At 37.7% G+C, this 16,839-nt stretch overlaps 2 protein-coding genes and 1 pseudogene across 2 annotated transcripts; all 3 read right to left on the bottom strand.

Moving 5' to 3' along the window:
• Positions 1-203: 203 nt before the first annotated feature.
• On the bottom strand, positions 204-718 carry LOC147909108 (uncharacterized). Its single transcript, XM_087407780.1, has one exon. The coding sequence runs from the start codon at positions 694-696 to the stop codon at positions 208-210; it is 489 nt and encodes a 162-aa protein (XP_087263906.1). The 5' UTR covers positions 697-718; the 3' UTR covers positions 204-207.
• A 1,477-nt stretch (positions 719-2,195) lies between these two features.
• Positions 2,196-4,171, bottom strand: LOC147909107 (uncharacterized). Its single transcript, XM_087407779.1, has 2 exons — positions 2,835-4,171; positions 2,196-2,750 (listed from the first exon to the last, which is right to left on the bottom strand). Exons 1-2 carry the CDS (start codon positions 3,944-3,946, stop codon positions 2,243-2,245), a joined length of 1,620 nt encoding a protein of 539 aa, XP_087263905.1. The 5' UTR covers positions 3,947-4,171; the 3' UTR covers positions 2,196-2,242.
• A 7,785-nt stretch (positions 4,172-11,956) lies between these two features.
• LOC147909106 (uncharacterized) lies at positions 11,957-13,200 on the bottom strand (annotated as a pseudogene).
• Between the last annotated feature and the right edge of the window lie 3,639 nt (positions 13,201-16,839).

Below are 16,839 nucleotides of genomic sequence, written 5' to 3'. Positions count from 1 at the left end.
TAAAAATGAAAATAATAGTAATACATAATAAATGATACTACATAAATCGTAATAGTAATACTTATATAAATGTAAAAAAAAAATGCATTACGTGTAAATTATAATGATAATAGTAACATGTACAACTGTATGAAAACGTAGAAAAAAACATAATAGTGATATAAATGTTGATACACACAGACACACACACACACACACACACACATATTACAAAGGTATCCGCCAATGCCCCCACGGTAACGTCTCCGTCGAGTCTGGTACGATGTATCGTTTGTCATCGTATGGACTCAGAGCGATTTTCGATTCGGATATCGTGTACACATCGTGCAGTTTAGATCGTATACACGATTGACGACGAGTCATTTCAATCTCTTCATTCAAACACCGCGTGTAATCGTCGAACGTTATTGTTCGCGCTATGATGTTACCCTTTACGCCTTTCGCTTTTTTAGTTTCTCTCTTGCCATCCACCCTCACCGCGTACATCTTCGCTCTGAGACCAACGAATTCGGTCATTATCACACCGTTATTTTCGTCTTTCATCAGACCAGGTACTTTTTTGTTCGCGAGAGGCATACCGTACGCGTTGTCCATCGGATAATCACTCGTGTCGAATCTAGCGATATCACGTTTCATAGTCTCGTAAACGTTCTCGCACTCGACGTTGTATACAAGACTGTCCGTGTCGGTGTACATAATTTTACATTTGTCGCGAAATAGTGGTAACCTCGTGATGAAATTCGTACAAGCAGACTTTCGATATGTCGAGTATACACATACCCACGTAAATCGGCTTGTTGAACTTCACCTCGAGTTTGCGCAGTTCGATGGCGATTAAATTTTCCGCAAAGATGCTACGGCTGTGGAAATTCGGTTTTGCGATCATTGTCTCCGCACCGTACCGTCCGTCCCATTTTGTTAATAATTTTACGTCAACGTTATTGCGCACATTCTCCATAGTTTTACCGAATACCGCGTTGTTCATTAATTTATATAAATTTTTCTCGAAATCATTTTTTGCGCGAATTCTGAAATTTGTATTGAGTTCAATATAATCGCGAAGCCATGGAGATTGCGCGAATTGTAGTACTCGATGAATCTTTGTTACGCGAAGACCGTGACGAGTACATTGCTGTAGGTTGCGGTAGTGGATGACGTAACGCTGTTTATCGTACAGCGTCGCTAAAAGTTTAGCCTCGCGCTTGCCGGGCGGCTTATCGCGCGTCGGGCAGGTCAGTGTGCAGATTGTGTAGATGTTGTGGATACTTGAGATCGACTTCGAGAATGTAACCGATGGATGAATCCAGAGCAATCGCACTCACGTCAAAATTCGCAGCGTCTTCGACCCATCGAAATTCGGCGTATGGTTGACACATCGCCCATCCGTATAAATTGTTAACATCGTAGTACATCAAGTACGATGATGATTTCGATGAGTCGTACGAACGCATGTACTTGTTATTAGCCTGTGCGTATCTACTGGAACATTGACTGAGACCACCGCGTATACCGCGCTCAATGAACATTACCATATCGATGTCGGTGAGTAACTCGAATCTTATACGCGTATGTTTTAGCATCGCATCCCACGTGAAACCAGGCAATGTATAGTAATGCGCAGGATCGAGACCGTAACTCGCGACACAACTTTCGCGGAAATTTTCGAAAATGTCGGCCAATAACAAGACATCAGTTTTCAAGTACAGATCACTGTACTCGCCGAGCGTTGCGTTTGAATGGAGAATCGCTTCCAGACGTTCGCGGCGTGAGCGTAATCGCTCTCGGATACTGTATCGCCTGTCAACGAACTGAAAAATAATTCGCGCGGTGGTAAGCGCGTGTCCTGCAATTTTTCGACGCGATCAATGTACTCGTACGGAAAGACACCTTTTCGTGTGAGTAATTCAAATTCTTCATCTGATAATGTTGGAAATTCGGAACGTACAATTTTTAATTTGTCTCTGCTTAAAAACGATGTCAATTTATCGAGGCTTGCGTTTAGAAATTTCAAAGAATCGATGAATCGTAATTTTATGCAATTATTCCGAAAATTCTTTTCATTTGTGTCTTTAGTGTTATCGACATTTTTAGTGAATGAAATATATTTTTTTTTTTAGTTATCTACATGTCTTTCGAACGCGGTAGCAATTTCTTTAATTATAAAATGTGCGTCGTAGCCTGATGAATATAAAATGATTTTTTATAATTTAAATTACAATTTGCATGCGCTGGACCACGGAATCTACCGGTGAGATGGCAATGATCGCGTATCGTCCGGCGCGAACGGTTTCTCGCAAATATGGCAACGCGTCGTGCTACAGTACGCCTCCAATTGTTCTTTCGACAACGTTTCCATGGGTACGTTGGTGGATACTATATTTTTAACTTGATGCGCCAAATCATTGAGTTGTCGCGCGAACCACGTTATGCAATCTTCATCGCGACGGAACCGATACAATGATAACGCGTCGTTGTATGAACATCGCACGTTGTATCCTATACTAAATACCTCGTGCTGTTGATGCGTGTACGACGACGACGATGCATTTTCCCTTTCAAGTTCCATCTTCCGTAGAACGCACTCCAAATCAGCGTAGACGATGAATGGGACGCTCTGCTTATTGCAGTGGTTCCCAAATTCGAGCCACTTGTCGTCCACGCTCGGCAGTTTGATAGCGAAGTCGTTCATCTTTTCGCAGTCCATTACGTGCGACTGCAATTTTTCGTTGGTATTGAAGTAGTGCATGCATCTGAAAAAAGAAAAAAAAATTATAACTATTACCATTATTTATTAATGAGACGGAAAATTATAATAATTTTTCATGTATATTTACCGATCGCAGAAAAATTTCTTGTTCTTTTTTCTACTAATCTGCGAACTCACGAGACGGGATAAGTTTTTTATCCATGCAAAATGTCCAATGCCATCGTTGCGTGGATCTTGCACGTACAGCATGTTGACGTGTTTCTCCTTCTTTTCATTGGTGAGTCGCAGAGGAAGGACCTGTTTATTCTCAATGCCGTACACGTTGATCGACACCGCGTTCAACCGTTCGAATTTATAAATATCCTTTAAAGTGATTGGAAACTCAATGTTTGCGAGATTTAGTACTGTTGTATAATGTGGATATGACGATTCCCGATTTACATATGTTTCTGCAGGGTACAGAGCGGCGACCACCGACCACGCGAAACATGCATTGTCTGCCGAATGAACACTGATCACCGCCCGTTTCGTCACTATTTCTCGTGGCACTTCGATGTGACATCTCGCGTGCATTGGATTATGTTTATTTACATTCACTATTAAATTAAGGATTCGCGACAATGCCCACCCGCTGTCACGTTCCTGGAATTCTTCGAGCGATGCTAGGATAGGCTCAACGACGTGTCGCTCGTACCACTCGTGCATATCGGTGCAACGATATATTTCGCTATTCTTTGTAATTATGCTCTTATTGGCACGTTTATCCTTCGTCGCAAACTCGCCATTGAACGCAGTATTCACTTTTGCGCTACCGTGTCTTTCTACTGCGTCTCGCACACGCTCGAACACTATTTCCTTCGCGTCTTCCAAAAACCGTCGCGGCTCAATGTGATTAGAGTTTATCACAGCACCTGTCGATACACGGTTTTCAAACGCGGCGTCGATCTCTCGCCAGATGAGAGATCTTTCGTCGCGATTCGCGTACTCGCCACTCGCGTAGTCGCCACCAATGTGCATGAAACGTTGCTCCAATTGCACTTTTGCACTCGCGAGTCGTGCGATCCTCGCCACCATGGATTGTCTGTGTCCAACGGCGAGACGTGGACGCTTGGCACGACAAAGTTCTTCAAGCTGCTCGATGCACTCGTCACATCGTTGCAGCCACGCGAAATATTCCACCAGAGTAGCGACCCGGCCGCACTGTTCCAACAATTCGCGTACTCGCTCGTGATTTTCCATGTCTTTTTTTTTTTTTTTTACAGTCTTTAGATCACACTCTTCTACGGAGCACTTGCATGTGATTCATTCACAATACTATTCGCAATAGTTTTTTTCAATGTGTGCACTGTGGGCACTTATTGCATGGAAATATAAGGTATGTTGGTAGTCTGCAATTTGTGCAAGACTGACCACTTAGCGCGTAAATATGTCCAACATCGTGCTTCCTTATGAGATACAATCTTGCGATACGTATCATGCATTCTGCACATATACGTAAAGCACCATCCGTCGTTGTATAATAACAATGGATTATACAATGTTTTGTATGGTTGTTCAGTGCACGGATTTCTGATGATGACACAAATCTTTGTATATAATCTGTATCAATCTCGCTCAAATCGCTAGTATAGCCAGCGTCGTCCGATAATGTTTCTTCGTCGGAATCGATCTCTTGATCCATTAGTTCTTCGAAGTTCACTTCTTCGAGTACTTCGAACACTTCGTCTCTGATATGTGCGAACTGTTCCTGATCTGCGTTTCGAATATACTGGACTGCGTTGACTATGTTCACATGATTAACCATATTATGCTTATCAATAACTGAAGCATCAGTAACTGAAGCGACTGATTCCTTGGTCTTCCAGGACACCACTGTGGTACATCGAGCACTTATGCACTTTTATATATTTCATTATGTCCAATGGACTCCGTCCAAAATTTCTCCGTTTCATGAAAATTTCAACGAAAGACAAAGCATGAACATAAAACTCAAACTTTAACGATCACTGATCTGTGAGTGATAATATTCAAGAAACTTGCCATTAGAAAATCTTCCCAATGATATTGGAAACATAAACAAAAACATAGATCCTCAGAATCGTCAGATCTATGATAAAATTTATGAAAAAGATTACAAATCATGTAGAAAAAATCCTATTTACATAGGATCCACATTTAGATTTTGTATTTACTGAACCGATCGTGTATAAATAAAGACTCATATTTTCACTGTATTATACAAAAGAAACTCGTACTCTATTAATTCTTCCATCCTTTCTTCACTCGTAGCACGCGCGCTCTATCTTTCTCTAACATGCAAGCCTTTCATCGATTGCGAACTATTAGCTTTAGTTTTTAATAAGTACGAAAACCGATGTAATAAGATGTAAATAAAACATTTTTGTTCGTCTTATTTCATGTGTATTGTCTTTTACTTCCCATCCTTTGCCTCGACGCGCCAGGAAAAACTGAAAAACTGTATCATACAAAAGAAACTCGTACTCTATTAATTCTTCCATCCTTTCTTCACTCGTAGCACGCGCGCTCTATCTTTCTCTAACATGCAAGCCTTTCATCGATTGCGAACTATTAGCTTTAGTTTTTAATAAGTACGAAAACCGATGTAATAAGATGTAAATAAAACATTTTTGTTCGTCTTATTTCATGTGTATTGTCTTTTACTTCCCATCCTTTGCCTCGACGCGCCAGGAAAAACCATAAAAATTGAAAAACTGTATCATACAAAAGAAACTCGTACTCTATTAATTCTTCCATCCTTTCTTCACTCGTAGCACGCGCGCTCTATCTTTCTCTAACATGCAAGCCTTTATTATCGATACATTTTTAAAGAAAAGAAAAATATGTCATGGTCAAATTCAAACCTTCATTATCAATGCATTTTTAAAGAAAAATATGGTCTAATTTTGATAACAAAAAAAGGAGCCCTATTGTGTAGGAGCCCTATTGTGTAGGAGATTAGACCTTTCCCCCTCTTTCCCCCGCGTTAGGTATTCCCCGCGCCTACAAGTACTTCCCCGCACCCCGCATTCCCCTCTAGCCCCATGGCTTAGAACCCGCCTAGTATATCTACTCAACTGACAATGATTGCCCTGCACACAAAACTAGTTGTGCACGATAACCATCTGTTTACCTAGCCATATTTTCCGCGAGAATAACAGAATTCGTCATCCGTCTGGAGCAATCTTGGCTCTTTAAAGAAAAACATAAATCACTTCTTTTCTTCTCGATGTATGTTAGATTAACAACGATAAGACGCTATAAAAATCGTAAATCTCGCGTGACATTGCAACTAACTTTTGCATCCTAGACAAAGGGCACAATGTCCTTTTTTCGGGGTATAAATAGAGGTCCTGCGGAAGCGCAGAGCGCTTTAGTACAAAACTCGAAACCACCCGGTTCACGTCAGTGAAGTTCGCGATGTAAACTATTATCGCGGGCAGTGCGAAAATCTCACCAGAACTCGCGATAATCACGCCAGTTCACAGTTTCATACGTATGCGAAGTTGTGTGCAAATCGTCATTGGAATCATCAGGCATACATCACTGCGACTGCTCTTCTGGCGCTCTCCGTGGACAACGGATTTCCTCAGTCACATATCAACCGGAAGCTACCCGAGATCTCGTGGACAGCCAGCTAATCAGTAACTCGCCATTCCTTCCGATTCATCCCCTCATTTCCCCGCATGGAAACACACTTATGCGCGTTTCCGACGAAACATACACATACTTTATTTTAACCCTTTGTATTGTAGTGCGCATTAGTACATCCATTAGAAAACGGCGACGAACTCCTTATATCAAGAGGAATAGGCGAAACCGTCTCCTTGGCCAAGCCACAATCGCGCCGCCACAACCGACCGACGACCAATTTCTCTAGGTCTCCTACTCACCAATATTAGAACAGACATAATCCTTAGACCTCACCTCTCCTCCTGTCATCGATCCTACTATTCGGGAAATCCTAAACTATTCCCCTCCTCCTCTCGAGGAACGATTTCCTCCCCCTCCTTCTCTCGAGAAATGATTTCCTCTCCCTCCTTTCTTGGATCAGCTTCCAACTCCTCCTTCTCAATCCCGAGCCGATCGACTGGGATCGGCTATTTAAACTATATTCATCCCCCTCCAATGAAGGGGATAAAATAGTCACAGTTTATATTCCAGGAAATCACACCCCTTACACCGTCCTTTACAAGCACCTCATCCCGATGTGTTCCTGCACCACTTTCCTCGCCTCCAATACCCAATAACCCTTTCCTCTTCACTCACACACACACACACACACACACACACACACACACACACACACACACGCGCGTATTCGTACAAGTATTCGCCTCTGTATTCGCGATTGAGTCTAGCCGTCCTTCCATACCCTCTCCATTCTTCCTCATTGTCTCCTTCACCGAATTCCTAAGGGACATAACACTTACTTTTTGACAAATTTTATTTTTCTATCGTTTTACTCATTTATAGAAGTTTCCAGTTATTATTATATTTATTATCTCAATTTTTTACTATGTCTTTACATTGACTGCGAGAGTTAATCATTGACGAGCATCCATCACAGAGATGCAACTCAACACTTGTTACCGGATCGGTGATTCCTATCGGAGTGACATGTATTGCTTATCATCTAAAAATCATTTGTAACTAAATTCGTAGTTTCACTAGAATATCCAGAATCTCTAACCAATCGGCCGTTCAACCGCTTTGGCGAGCAGTTTTTCCTTTGATGGACTTACATTAGTATTTTATCACTCATATGTTTTACACAGGAACGTTTTTTTCCTGAAATGATTGACATCTTTGCGAATTTTTATATATTTTTGCACATCTGAAGAAGGCCTAATACAAAGGCCGAAATATATGTAATGTAATGTCTTAATATTGATTTATTCTAAATCAGAAAATATTATTGTAAGTTATAAACTTTATCATGTAATTTTATATATTTAATTTTTATAAAAATTTTAAATCTAACTCTTATATGCCCTTTCATAATAATCATTATCGTGTAATAAGAAGTAGTATTTTTTTATTTATGCTCTAATAGAAATTTAACAGAAATATATTATAAAATAATAATAAAAATCTAAATTTTTTAAATATAAGTACTTTAAGTGTTTAAGATGATTTATATATAAAGTTTACATTGCAGAAATTAGTTGTCTTGTAAATAAACAAAATATCGATGAATCGCAATGAAACTTGGCATAAATTATTTTAAGTAGTTAAAGTACCTATACAAAAACATTTTTATTATTTTTTTTAATTTTAGTTTATAACAAAACTAATAACAAATAGAATAAATAAAGTACAAAAATGTGTTGTTTAGTAAAAATAGAATGTTATAAATACAACTTTATATGTATATAAAGTGTTCGAGAGCGATTCAGAGCGAGAGCGCTGACGTGAAATTTTAAAGTGATACGTTGACTCAGAGCGGCGGAGAACTAAGAGTTGCGGAGAACTAAGAGTTGCGGAGAACTAAGAGCGTTAAGAGCGTTAAGAGCGTTAAGAGCGTTAAGAGCCTTTTATGCTCTTTTGAGAACAAAGGCTTCCCTTTGCATTCGCCTATGAGATTTTGAAAATTTTGAGATGATTCTCTGTGTCGGGTGGCGATTGGCGATTTCGCGCGCAACGGCCAAGCGGCACGCTATTGCCATGCGCGCCCATTAAATCGGGATTCTTGATTGGGATGAACGCATATTACGCGTTTTGCGTCACGCGATCGCGCGTGCGCTACAACCGATCCGAATTGGTTAGCCGTTATGGCGGTTGAAATTTGCGTACGTGCGACGTGCGGTTTAGCTTATTGTTTTTTGACTTTATCGACGAGGTGATAGCCGAGTTTATGTTTTGGAAACTTCTAAGGACGCTTGAGATCCTTCTAGAAGCTTTCGATCCGTATGTCGCACGAACGCCAAATATGGAAATTATGTACATGTTGGCCGTATCTCGAACATTAAGTTTGTTTAAAGTATAAATATTAATATAATATGTTGTAACTGTGCTCGCGAGCGACGGCACAACTTCGTCGCATGCTCTTAGCTCTCCTCTTACATAAAAATACTTTTTTCACTCGACAATATAATATCTCCACTAGCTAGGCGAATTTTCGGCAAATCTTTTAGCTTTTCACTAAATAAGTTGGACGCCAGGCACGAGAGAGCGTGCACTCTTTCGATAGTCTCCTCAACTTTCCTTCATACTAAATTCGCGGTGACAGGGGTGGGTCGTCAAAGGTAGGAAAACTGTCGGAGGGCGAGAGAGGTAGGCTGTAAGAATCACACCTGAGATAATAAAGAAATAAAGAACAGTTATATTTAACGAATCGGTTACATGCAATCTCTGGAGCTTCGCTCCTTCTGCTGGACTCGATATAATCAACTTTCACAAAAGACGACGACGATCAGTATCTCGTTAATATTGCGAGCATTGTAAAATGATAGGACTTTTTGACTCAATTTAGTTCGTTTTATTTACACAAAAGCGATTAGCAAAAACTTTCGGGACACCCTGTATATGTTTTTAGTATTAATTGTATATCGCATAAGTAAAAATTACAAAACTGAGCAAATTTACTAAAACATTTATATTCTCATTAATTAACAATTGAATAAACTTCCTCATTATTATTTTTACTATGTTGCATGATGCGTAATTGATACCTAAATGCAAAAAATTCGATTTAAGTTAATTAGTTATAATTCAGTATGTAGCAGGAGTATTTCTATGCTATGCAACACATTGCTTTAACGGAACTTTGTTCTTTGTTTGTACTGGCACAGAACAATCTTAATCAACATTTATCAAAAATGAGACAGGTTATTGAGAAGGCTTTTGCCCTTCTTAAAGGAAGATTTCGGTTGAAATATTTGCACATGAATTGCACCGATCTTATACACTACGTTATCTTGGCATATTGCATAATATTTGCCTTGAAGATTGCAAGGATGACGAGAAGATTTTGTACTCGACAGTATGCAACAGGATGCTGAAAATAATGATAATATGAATGTTATTCCTGATCGATTACCTAATGATGACACAGGACTAATCCGTTGCAAATATGTAGCAACTCTTGTGGCACACATCGCACCATAAATAATTGTAAACTAAAAGTAATAAATATAGGTTGTATTCCGATACTCAGTGCTGAAAATCTGTAGTGTATGTAATGTATATTATTCAGTACAAAAGATCAAAAATCTAAATGGAAGAAAACTCCTATTTTATGTGAAAATAAATAGAAGAATATAAAGAGAAAATACATGGAAACAAAAGATCATAATAACAAATCTGAAAATGATCCTAAAACCTGCAAATTTTACGAAGATTTAGAAGAGACTTTGAATTTTGGAATAGCCGTGCGTTAAACCTATTGCTGTTGTCTCTAATTTTACAACAAAAAGAGAAAAAGTTCTGAAGAAGTAAATAATTTTGAAGAAATACATTAGTCTTTTATTTAATACATTTCATATATGAACAAGTTAATTGACAATTAATCTATGTATTACGGATTTAAAAAAACATATTTTTTGTTACGTGTTCACATTTTCGCCGAATTTTTTAACTTATATTATAGTACTAGTGCGATGTAATGCCGCCTCCACACGCGAACGACAAGCGTCTCGTTGGCGAAGCGTTGCCACTAGAAGGTCCACTTTAAAACAAATCCCTTCCAATTGTGTAAGATCCCAAATGCGTGGAGTGGAGCGAGCGATGCTTAACCCTTTCGGAAGGAAGCGTTGCTTGCTCTTTTCTCTTTCGGATTTCCAATGGAATGGACCTAAGACACGTGAGAGCCCCCTCCCCGTGACATCGTCCAATGTGCAGACCACGTGTTGTGAGTAAATCCTTGCAATCTCTCCTAAATCCTACCAATCTTCGAAATCCTTGTTACTTTCAAACATTCAACACGAAACCAGTGAATCGATATCTCACACAATTCTTATACTATAAAATTACTGATCTATAATTAATTTCTTCATTATTAATCAATAAGTCGCGCCTTGTGTAACTGTATTTTATAATTTTTGTTCGTAGAATTGTTAAGATTTAATAACATTAAGTGATTATTAATTGCACCTCGTAACTTCTAATCATAGAGTGGATAGGACTGAACAAATTAGTAAATCGAGTTATGCTCATTAGTTAAGTAATTGTATCGTAATTTAGTTTATCGATCTTTAGTAGCTAAATATATATACATATAAAGATATTTGAGCGTGAACGCATTATATCCCTAACCAACCACCTTCTTTACACGTGACCATTGTGAAGCAAGGCAAATAGAAGAGGATCAGCCGGACAGCTCGATTACCGGACCTGTTGCGGAATCGACGACATAATTTAACAGTGAGGTATAACTTCATTTTCTACCCTACGTGGCACGTTGCGTAGTGGTGATACATGAAAGCCAATCAGAAAGATCGAACCCTAGAGAAATCCTAAAGTTCGAAATCTGAAACATCGAGGATCTTCTCTTGTTAGAGACATATCACTCGTGACTCACGTCTACGAATTCACGTCGTATAACGATTCGGTACTAACCTAAGTAGTCGAGCCTGTTGGTATGTCGTAACATTTATTTTATATCGCAGAAGCTTTTCTGAATGCGTACAAGATAGCATTCATGTACAATAAAGAAATAAAATTAAAAAATGTATGCTTCTTGAATATAATACTTTTAAAATGTATATTCTGTAGACTTTTTTTTAATACTAGCATATAACAATAGCATATAATGTAAGAAAACAAATATGTAGATGGTTTCATCACAAAATATAAATACTTGTAATATATATTAGCCTTTATTACAGCCTTTATACTTTCAGACAGTATTCATAGTTCATTTTTATATATACAAATTAAAACGATATTAGTATTTTAAGACAGTACTCAAAATAATCTTGAAATAAAACTATGAATATTATCTTCATTGATTTTATATCACACAACTTAAAATCAATCATCTATAATTTTATTAATTCAATTAAATCTATGCTAAATTAAATCTGTACCATTACTTCAAAAATAATACTGCCTAGGCATAACACAAATTTAATATACACTTTAAAAACTTAGTCTAAAACGAGAAAAGAAAGTTTATGAAGATAATCATATACTACAAGAGCCTCGTAACAATAAAAGTTCGCAAACATAATAGGAAGTAAGCTTAAAGCCATAAGGTATTAGTCAATCACACCTATTATGTTTGTGGGCTTACAACTTATCAATCAGTTTTTCCATAAACTCTTTGTACACTTCAATCACTGTCATCTTTCTTTTCTTTTTCTGAGAAGCTTCTTTATTCTGGGTTTCTGTCGTTAATCCAGAATTTTCAGTCATTTCTTCAAAATTATTTTACTTTTTCATAACTTATTTTCTTTTTGTTAAGATTAGAGACAACAGCAATAGATTTAACGCACGGATTTTCGCCCAAAATCTCTTCTAAATCTTTATAAAATTTGCAGATTTCGGGATCATTTCCAGATTTGTCATTATGGTTTTTTGTTTCCATATATTTTTTCTTTATATCCTTCCATTTGTTTTCACACTGAATAGGAGTTTTCTTCTATTTAGAATCGGTCTTTTGTAATTCCTGACAGAGTCCATATATTCTGACTTTTTATTCAATTAGATTTTGAAATAACTTTGATGTTCTCGCCAAAGATGGATAAGACATCTCATTTCGTTATCATTTTTTCAGCATTCTGTAGACGAGACTGTAAAAATTACATTGACATTTTTTTTTTTAATGTACTAAAATATTTACTTCCTACTTAGTGAAAGAAAACTGAAAGAGAAAAGAAAATCTTTTATCTGTTGACTTGTCTTGTTCAATCTTACGAACGTGACATGCTTCATTGTTGTCATAGATGAATCGAATGGTGAATCTTCAGCAAATTGCAGGTTGAAAAACTTCAGCGACTCTTCACATACAAGCACGTCGAAAATTTTATCTACACAACAAAATAATAATTAGATTTCTATGATGATAAAGACTATCTACGTAATTCAACGTGGTGAAAAAATACTGTTTCAGCCCTGATGAAAAAAATAAATATAGGTCAATTGATTTCAGAGATTTTCAGCAATTTCAACAATTTATTTCCACCAGGGAGATGAATACAAAAGTCTCATTCTCAGTATGTATTAAAGCAAAAATGCAAATATGCGAAAAAAATTAAAATTTTATAATTTCGGTTCATATATCTCATCTTGTACATCTTGCACAATTAAATTTCCATTGGAATGAAACATAGCCAAATCTCCATTCATTACGGCTTTAAGCCTTCCTTCTATTAATATTATATTCTCGTACATTATTTTTTGCATTAATAAAAAGGCTAAGATATAATTGAGCACAAGCTGAAATAAACAATGACACACCGACTCACACCAACTTCTTTTGCTTTTTTTACGGATAGTTTAGTGGCATTTGGTGATTCTCCGAACGATCTCATACTAGTGTATCCAGAGTACACACAAGTATTTCCGAACGGCGCTGGTGTGTATTAATAAAGTGTTTCCGAACACAGTCTAAGCAAAGTCGCTTGTTCAATCAAATCATGCTCCACGTTGTCATTTGCGTTGTCAAATTGACTAGTGACGTTGTCATTTGACTAAACGGCTAATCCAGTGTAACCAGATTTCTGTTTCCACTCGGTACAGAGTTTGCTGCGGTGTTTGAAATCGTTGTCCTCCTGCAGAATCCAATTCTCATTTTTGTCGATGAACCAACGTTTGGCAGAACAACGTTCGGTAACAAACTCTTTTTGTAGATTTCGAGCATTTTCTCGACGTTCAGGTTGCAAGTAAACAAGTACAAAATGCCGAAATCCTGCTTTGAAAAGATGCACCTTTATTCCATATTTAACGGTCCGCTCGACAATTTTATTTCTGGAAGTTGACCAGGCTCGTTTGAAAGTACAACGTGCCTATATGGAACATTTGTCAGTAAAAATTACGTTGTTAAAGTCTCGATCAATGTTCTCGCGCGCCCAAGCGAGTCGCATGTTTTTCATTCAACAGAGGTTTCTTCACTGTGTTGCATCATTTCATGTTATTAGCCTTGAGCTAGTTTGAATAGTTTCGTACGATATATTTAAACCTTTCTGCTTCAATTTTGCTTGTCCTTGACGCAGTGTTAAGCCAGAATTCCGCGAAAACAGATTCACTATTTTTTTATCGTCTTTTTTGTCCACTTTGCATATCGAGCCACGTTCCGGTAAATCATCGACATTTTTTGCCACATTATATCGCTGCACCCACTTCTGTACGAATGATTTTGACTTTTTCATATATTTAGCAGCCACTAATTATGATATTTTTGGACCTTTCGGATGCAGAGAAACACAGCTTCATAGCGTGATGTATATTTGGTACTCATAGCGCTTAATGTGATTCTCTTAAGAAAGTTCAATGACAACTGAATCTTCCTTAATAGTGCATCAAGGACAAAGATGTCCTCTATGGATTCATGATAGATTTAGGGCAATATCTTTTATTAGTTTTGAGTAAAGCCGACCACTCTCTTACTTGACTTACTGTATACATGTGTATGTATGCATGTATGTACAATATGTATGTATGTATGTATGTACGTATGTATATACTATGTATGTGTGTACGTATATATGTATTTGCTTATATATGTATGTTCGTAAGAGATGACACCACAATGTATGTACTGTGAAAGACATAGCAAAGAACATATGCATTTCATCTGCTATATTTACAATATTAACATTTTACTCATTTTCTCACTTTTTCGCGGCATTATTAAGTATCTAGTGAACAGCGTTCAAGATATTATACGTCTATCGAACTGCTAATGAACGATTAGCGAAGCATGTACGGGTTCAATCGGTAAATCCTTTGAAAAAAGTACGAGCAATTGTACAGAGGACAAAACACTAATCTCTATAAACAAAATATTCATACCGCAAAGTAGTGAAGATCACAGATTTTACTGATGTGACTGACTGACTGATTAATTGAATCTCTATAATTAGTTTCTTTTTGTTAAAAAGGACTGATTTGTCGATTGACTGACTAACAATGAATGACTGATCTATCACTGAAGCGTTCTACGTGTATAAGTTGCATCGCGCTACTCATCCGGACATGTATCTCCGGACGTGGAGGAAGTACTGCGCAGGAAGGGAAACAGGGTATATATCAAATGTTTGGGATTCGATGGATCACACCATTCGTACACGAAAAAAAAAACAATTTCATTTGATACAATTTTCGATTTGTATATTTTTTTTATACATATATGAGGCCTAAATTATAATGATAGTAATACATAATAGTAACATATAATATGTACATAAATATAAAAAACATACATAAAGTGTAAATTAAATGTAAAAAACATACATAAAGTGTAAATTAAAATAATAATACTTATAATGAATTTAAAAAAAAATATAATAATATTGTATAAAATAATACATATAAACAATTTAAAAAACATAATATAAAATAATACATATAAAAATAATACATATAAAAATTAAAAAAAACCATAATATAAAATATATAATACATACATTACAAAGATATCCGCCAATTCCCCCACAGTAACGTCTCCGTCGAGTCCGATACGATGTATCGTTTGTCGTATGGACTCAGAGCGATTTTCGATTCGGATATCATGTATTCCTCATATAGTTTAGATCATGATTGTCGACGGATCATTTTAATCTCTTCGTTCAAACAACGCACGTTATCGTTCGCGCTATAACGTTACTCTTTACATCTTTTTAGTGTCCTTCTTACTATTCACCTTCACCGCGTCCACATCTTCGCTCTAAGTCCAACAAATTCAGTTATTAATACACCGATATTCTCGTCCTTCATCAGGCCGGGTACTTTTTTATTCGTGAGAGGTATACATGTTATCCACCGGATTCGTGTCGAATCTAGCGATATCATGTTCCATCGCATCGTCGCATTTTATGTGATAAATGAGACTGTCCGTGTCGGTGTACATGATCTTGCATTTGTTGCGATACATCGGTAACATATACTCGTGGTGAAATTCGTACAAACAGACTTTTGATATGTCCAGTATGCACATTCCTACGTAAATCAGCTTGTTGAACTTCATTTCGAGTTTGCGTATTTCGACGGCGATTAGATTTTCCGCAAAAACGCTGCAGCTGTGAAAATTCGGTTTCGCGATCATTGCCTCCGCGCCGTATCGTCCATCGCATTTTGTTATTAATTTTACATCGACGTGATTGCGTACATTCTCCATGATCTTATCGAATACTGCGTTGTTCATTAGTTTATATAAATTTTTTTCAAAATCATTTTTCGCGCCAGTTCTAAATTGTGTATTGAGTTCAATGTAATCGCGGAGCCATGGAGATTGAGCGAATTGTAGCACCCAGTGGATCTTTGTTACGCGAAGACCGTGACGAGTACATTGCTGCAGGTTGCGGTAGTGGGTGATGTAACACTGCTTATCGTACAACGTCGCTAGAAGTTTATCTTCGCGCTTGCTGGGCGGTTTATCGCGCATTGCAGAAAGGTAGGTCAATGTGTCGATCGTGTAGATGCTGCAGATCGACCTCGAGAATATAACCGGTAGGTGAATCCGGAGCGATCGCACTCACATCAAAGTTCGCAGCGTCTTCGATCCATCGAAATTTGGCATATGGCAAAGGTTGACACATCGCTCATCCGTACAGATGATTCATATCGTAGTACATTAAGTACGGCAACGATTTGGATGAGTCGAACAAACTCATGTACTTGTTATTAGCCTGCGCGTATTTGCCAGAGTAACATTGACTGAGACTGCCGCGTATACCGCACTCGATGAACATAACCATATCAATATCGATAAGCAATTCGAATCTTACGCGCGTATGTTTCAGCATGGCGTCCTACGTGAAACCTGGCAATGTATAATAATGCGCGGGATCGAGACAGTAATTCGCGACGCAACTATTGCGGAAATTTTCGAAAATGTCGGCTAATAACAAACATCAGTTTTCAAATACAGATCACTGTACTCGCCGAGCGTTCGGACGGAGAATCGTTTCCAGATGTTCGCGGCATGAGCGTAATCGCTTTCGAATACTGTA

The sequence above is a fragment of the Acromyrmex echinatior genome, chromosome 7, assembly GCF_024713525.1.
Source record: "Acromyrmex echinatior isolate Ae372 chromosome 7, ASM2471352v2, whole genome shotgun sequence".
NCBI lineage: Eukaryota > Metazoa > Arthropoda > Insecta > Hymenoptera > Formicidae > Acromyrmex > Acromyrmex echinatior.
Note: the sequence above shows the minus strand (reverse complement) of the source record. Positions and strands in the feature narration are given on the sequence as shown.

Coding starts and splice junctions, on each gene's coding strand:
- LOC147909108 (XM_087407780.1), bottom strand. CDS start 696: ATGTACACCGACACGGACAGTCTTGTATACAACGTCGAGTGCGAGAAC.
- LOC147909107 (XM_087407779.1), bottom strand. CDS start 3,946: ATGGAAAATCACGAGCGAGTACGCGAATTGTTGGAACAGTGCGGCCGG. Junction 2,751..2,834: donor AAGAAATTTTTCTGCGATCG/GTAAATATACAT, acceptor TTCTTTTTTCAG/ATGCATGCACTACTTCAATA.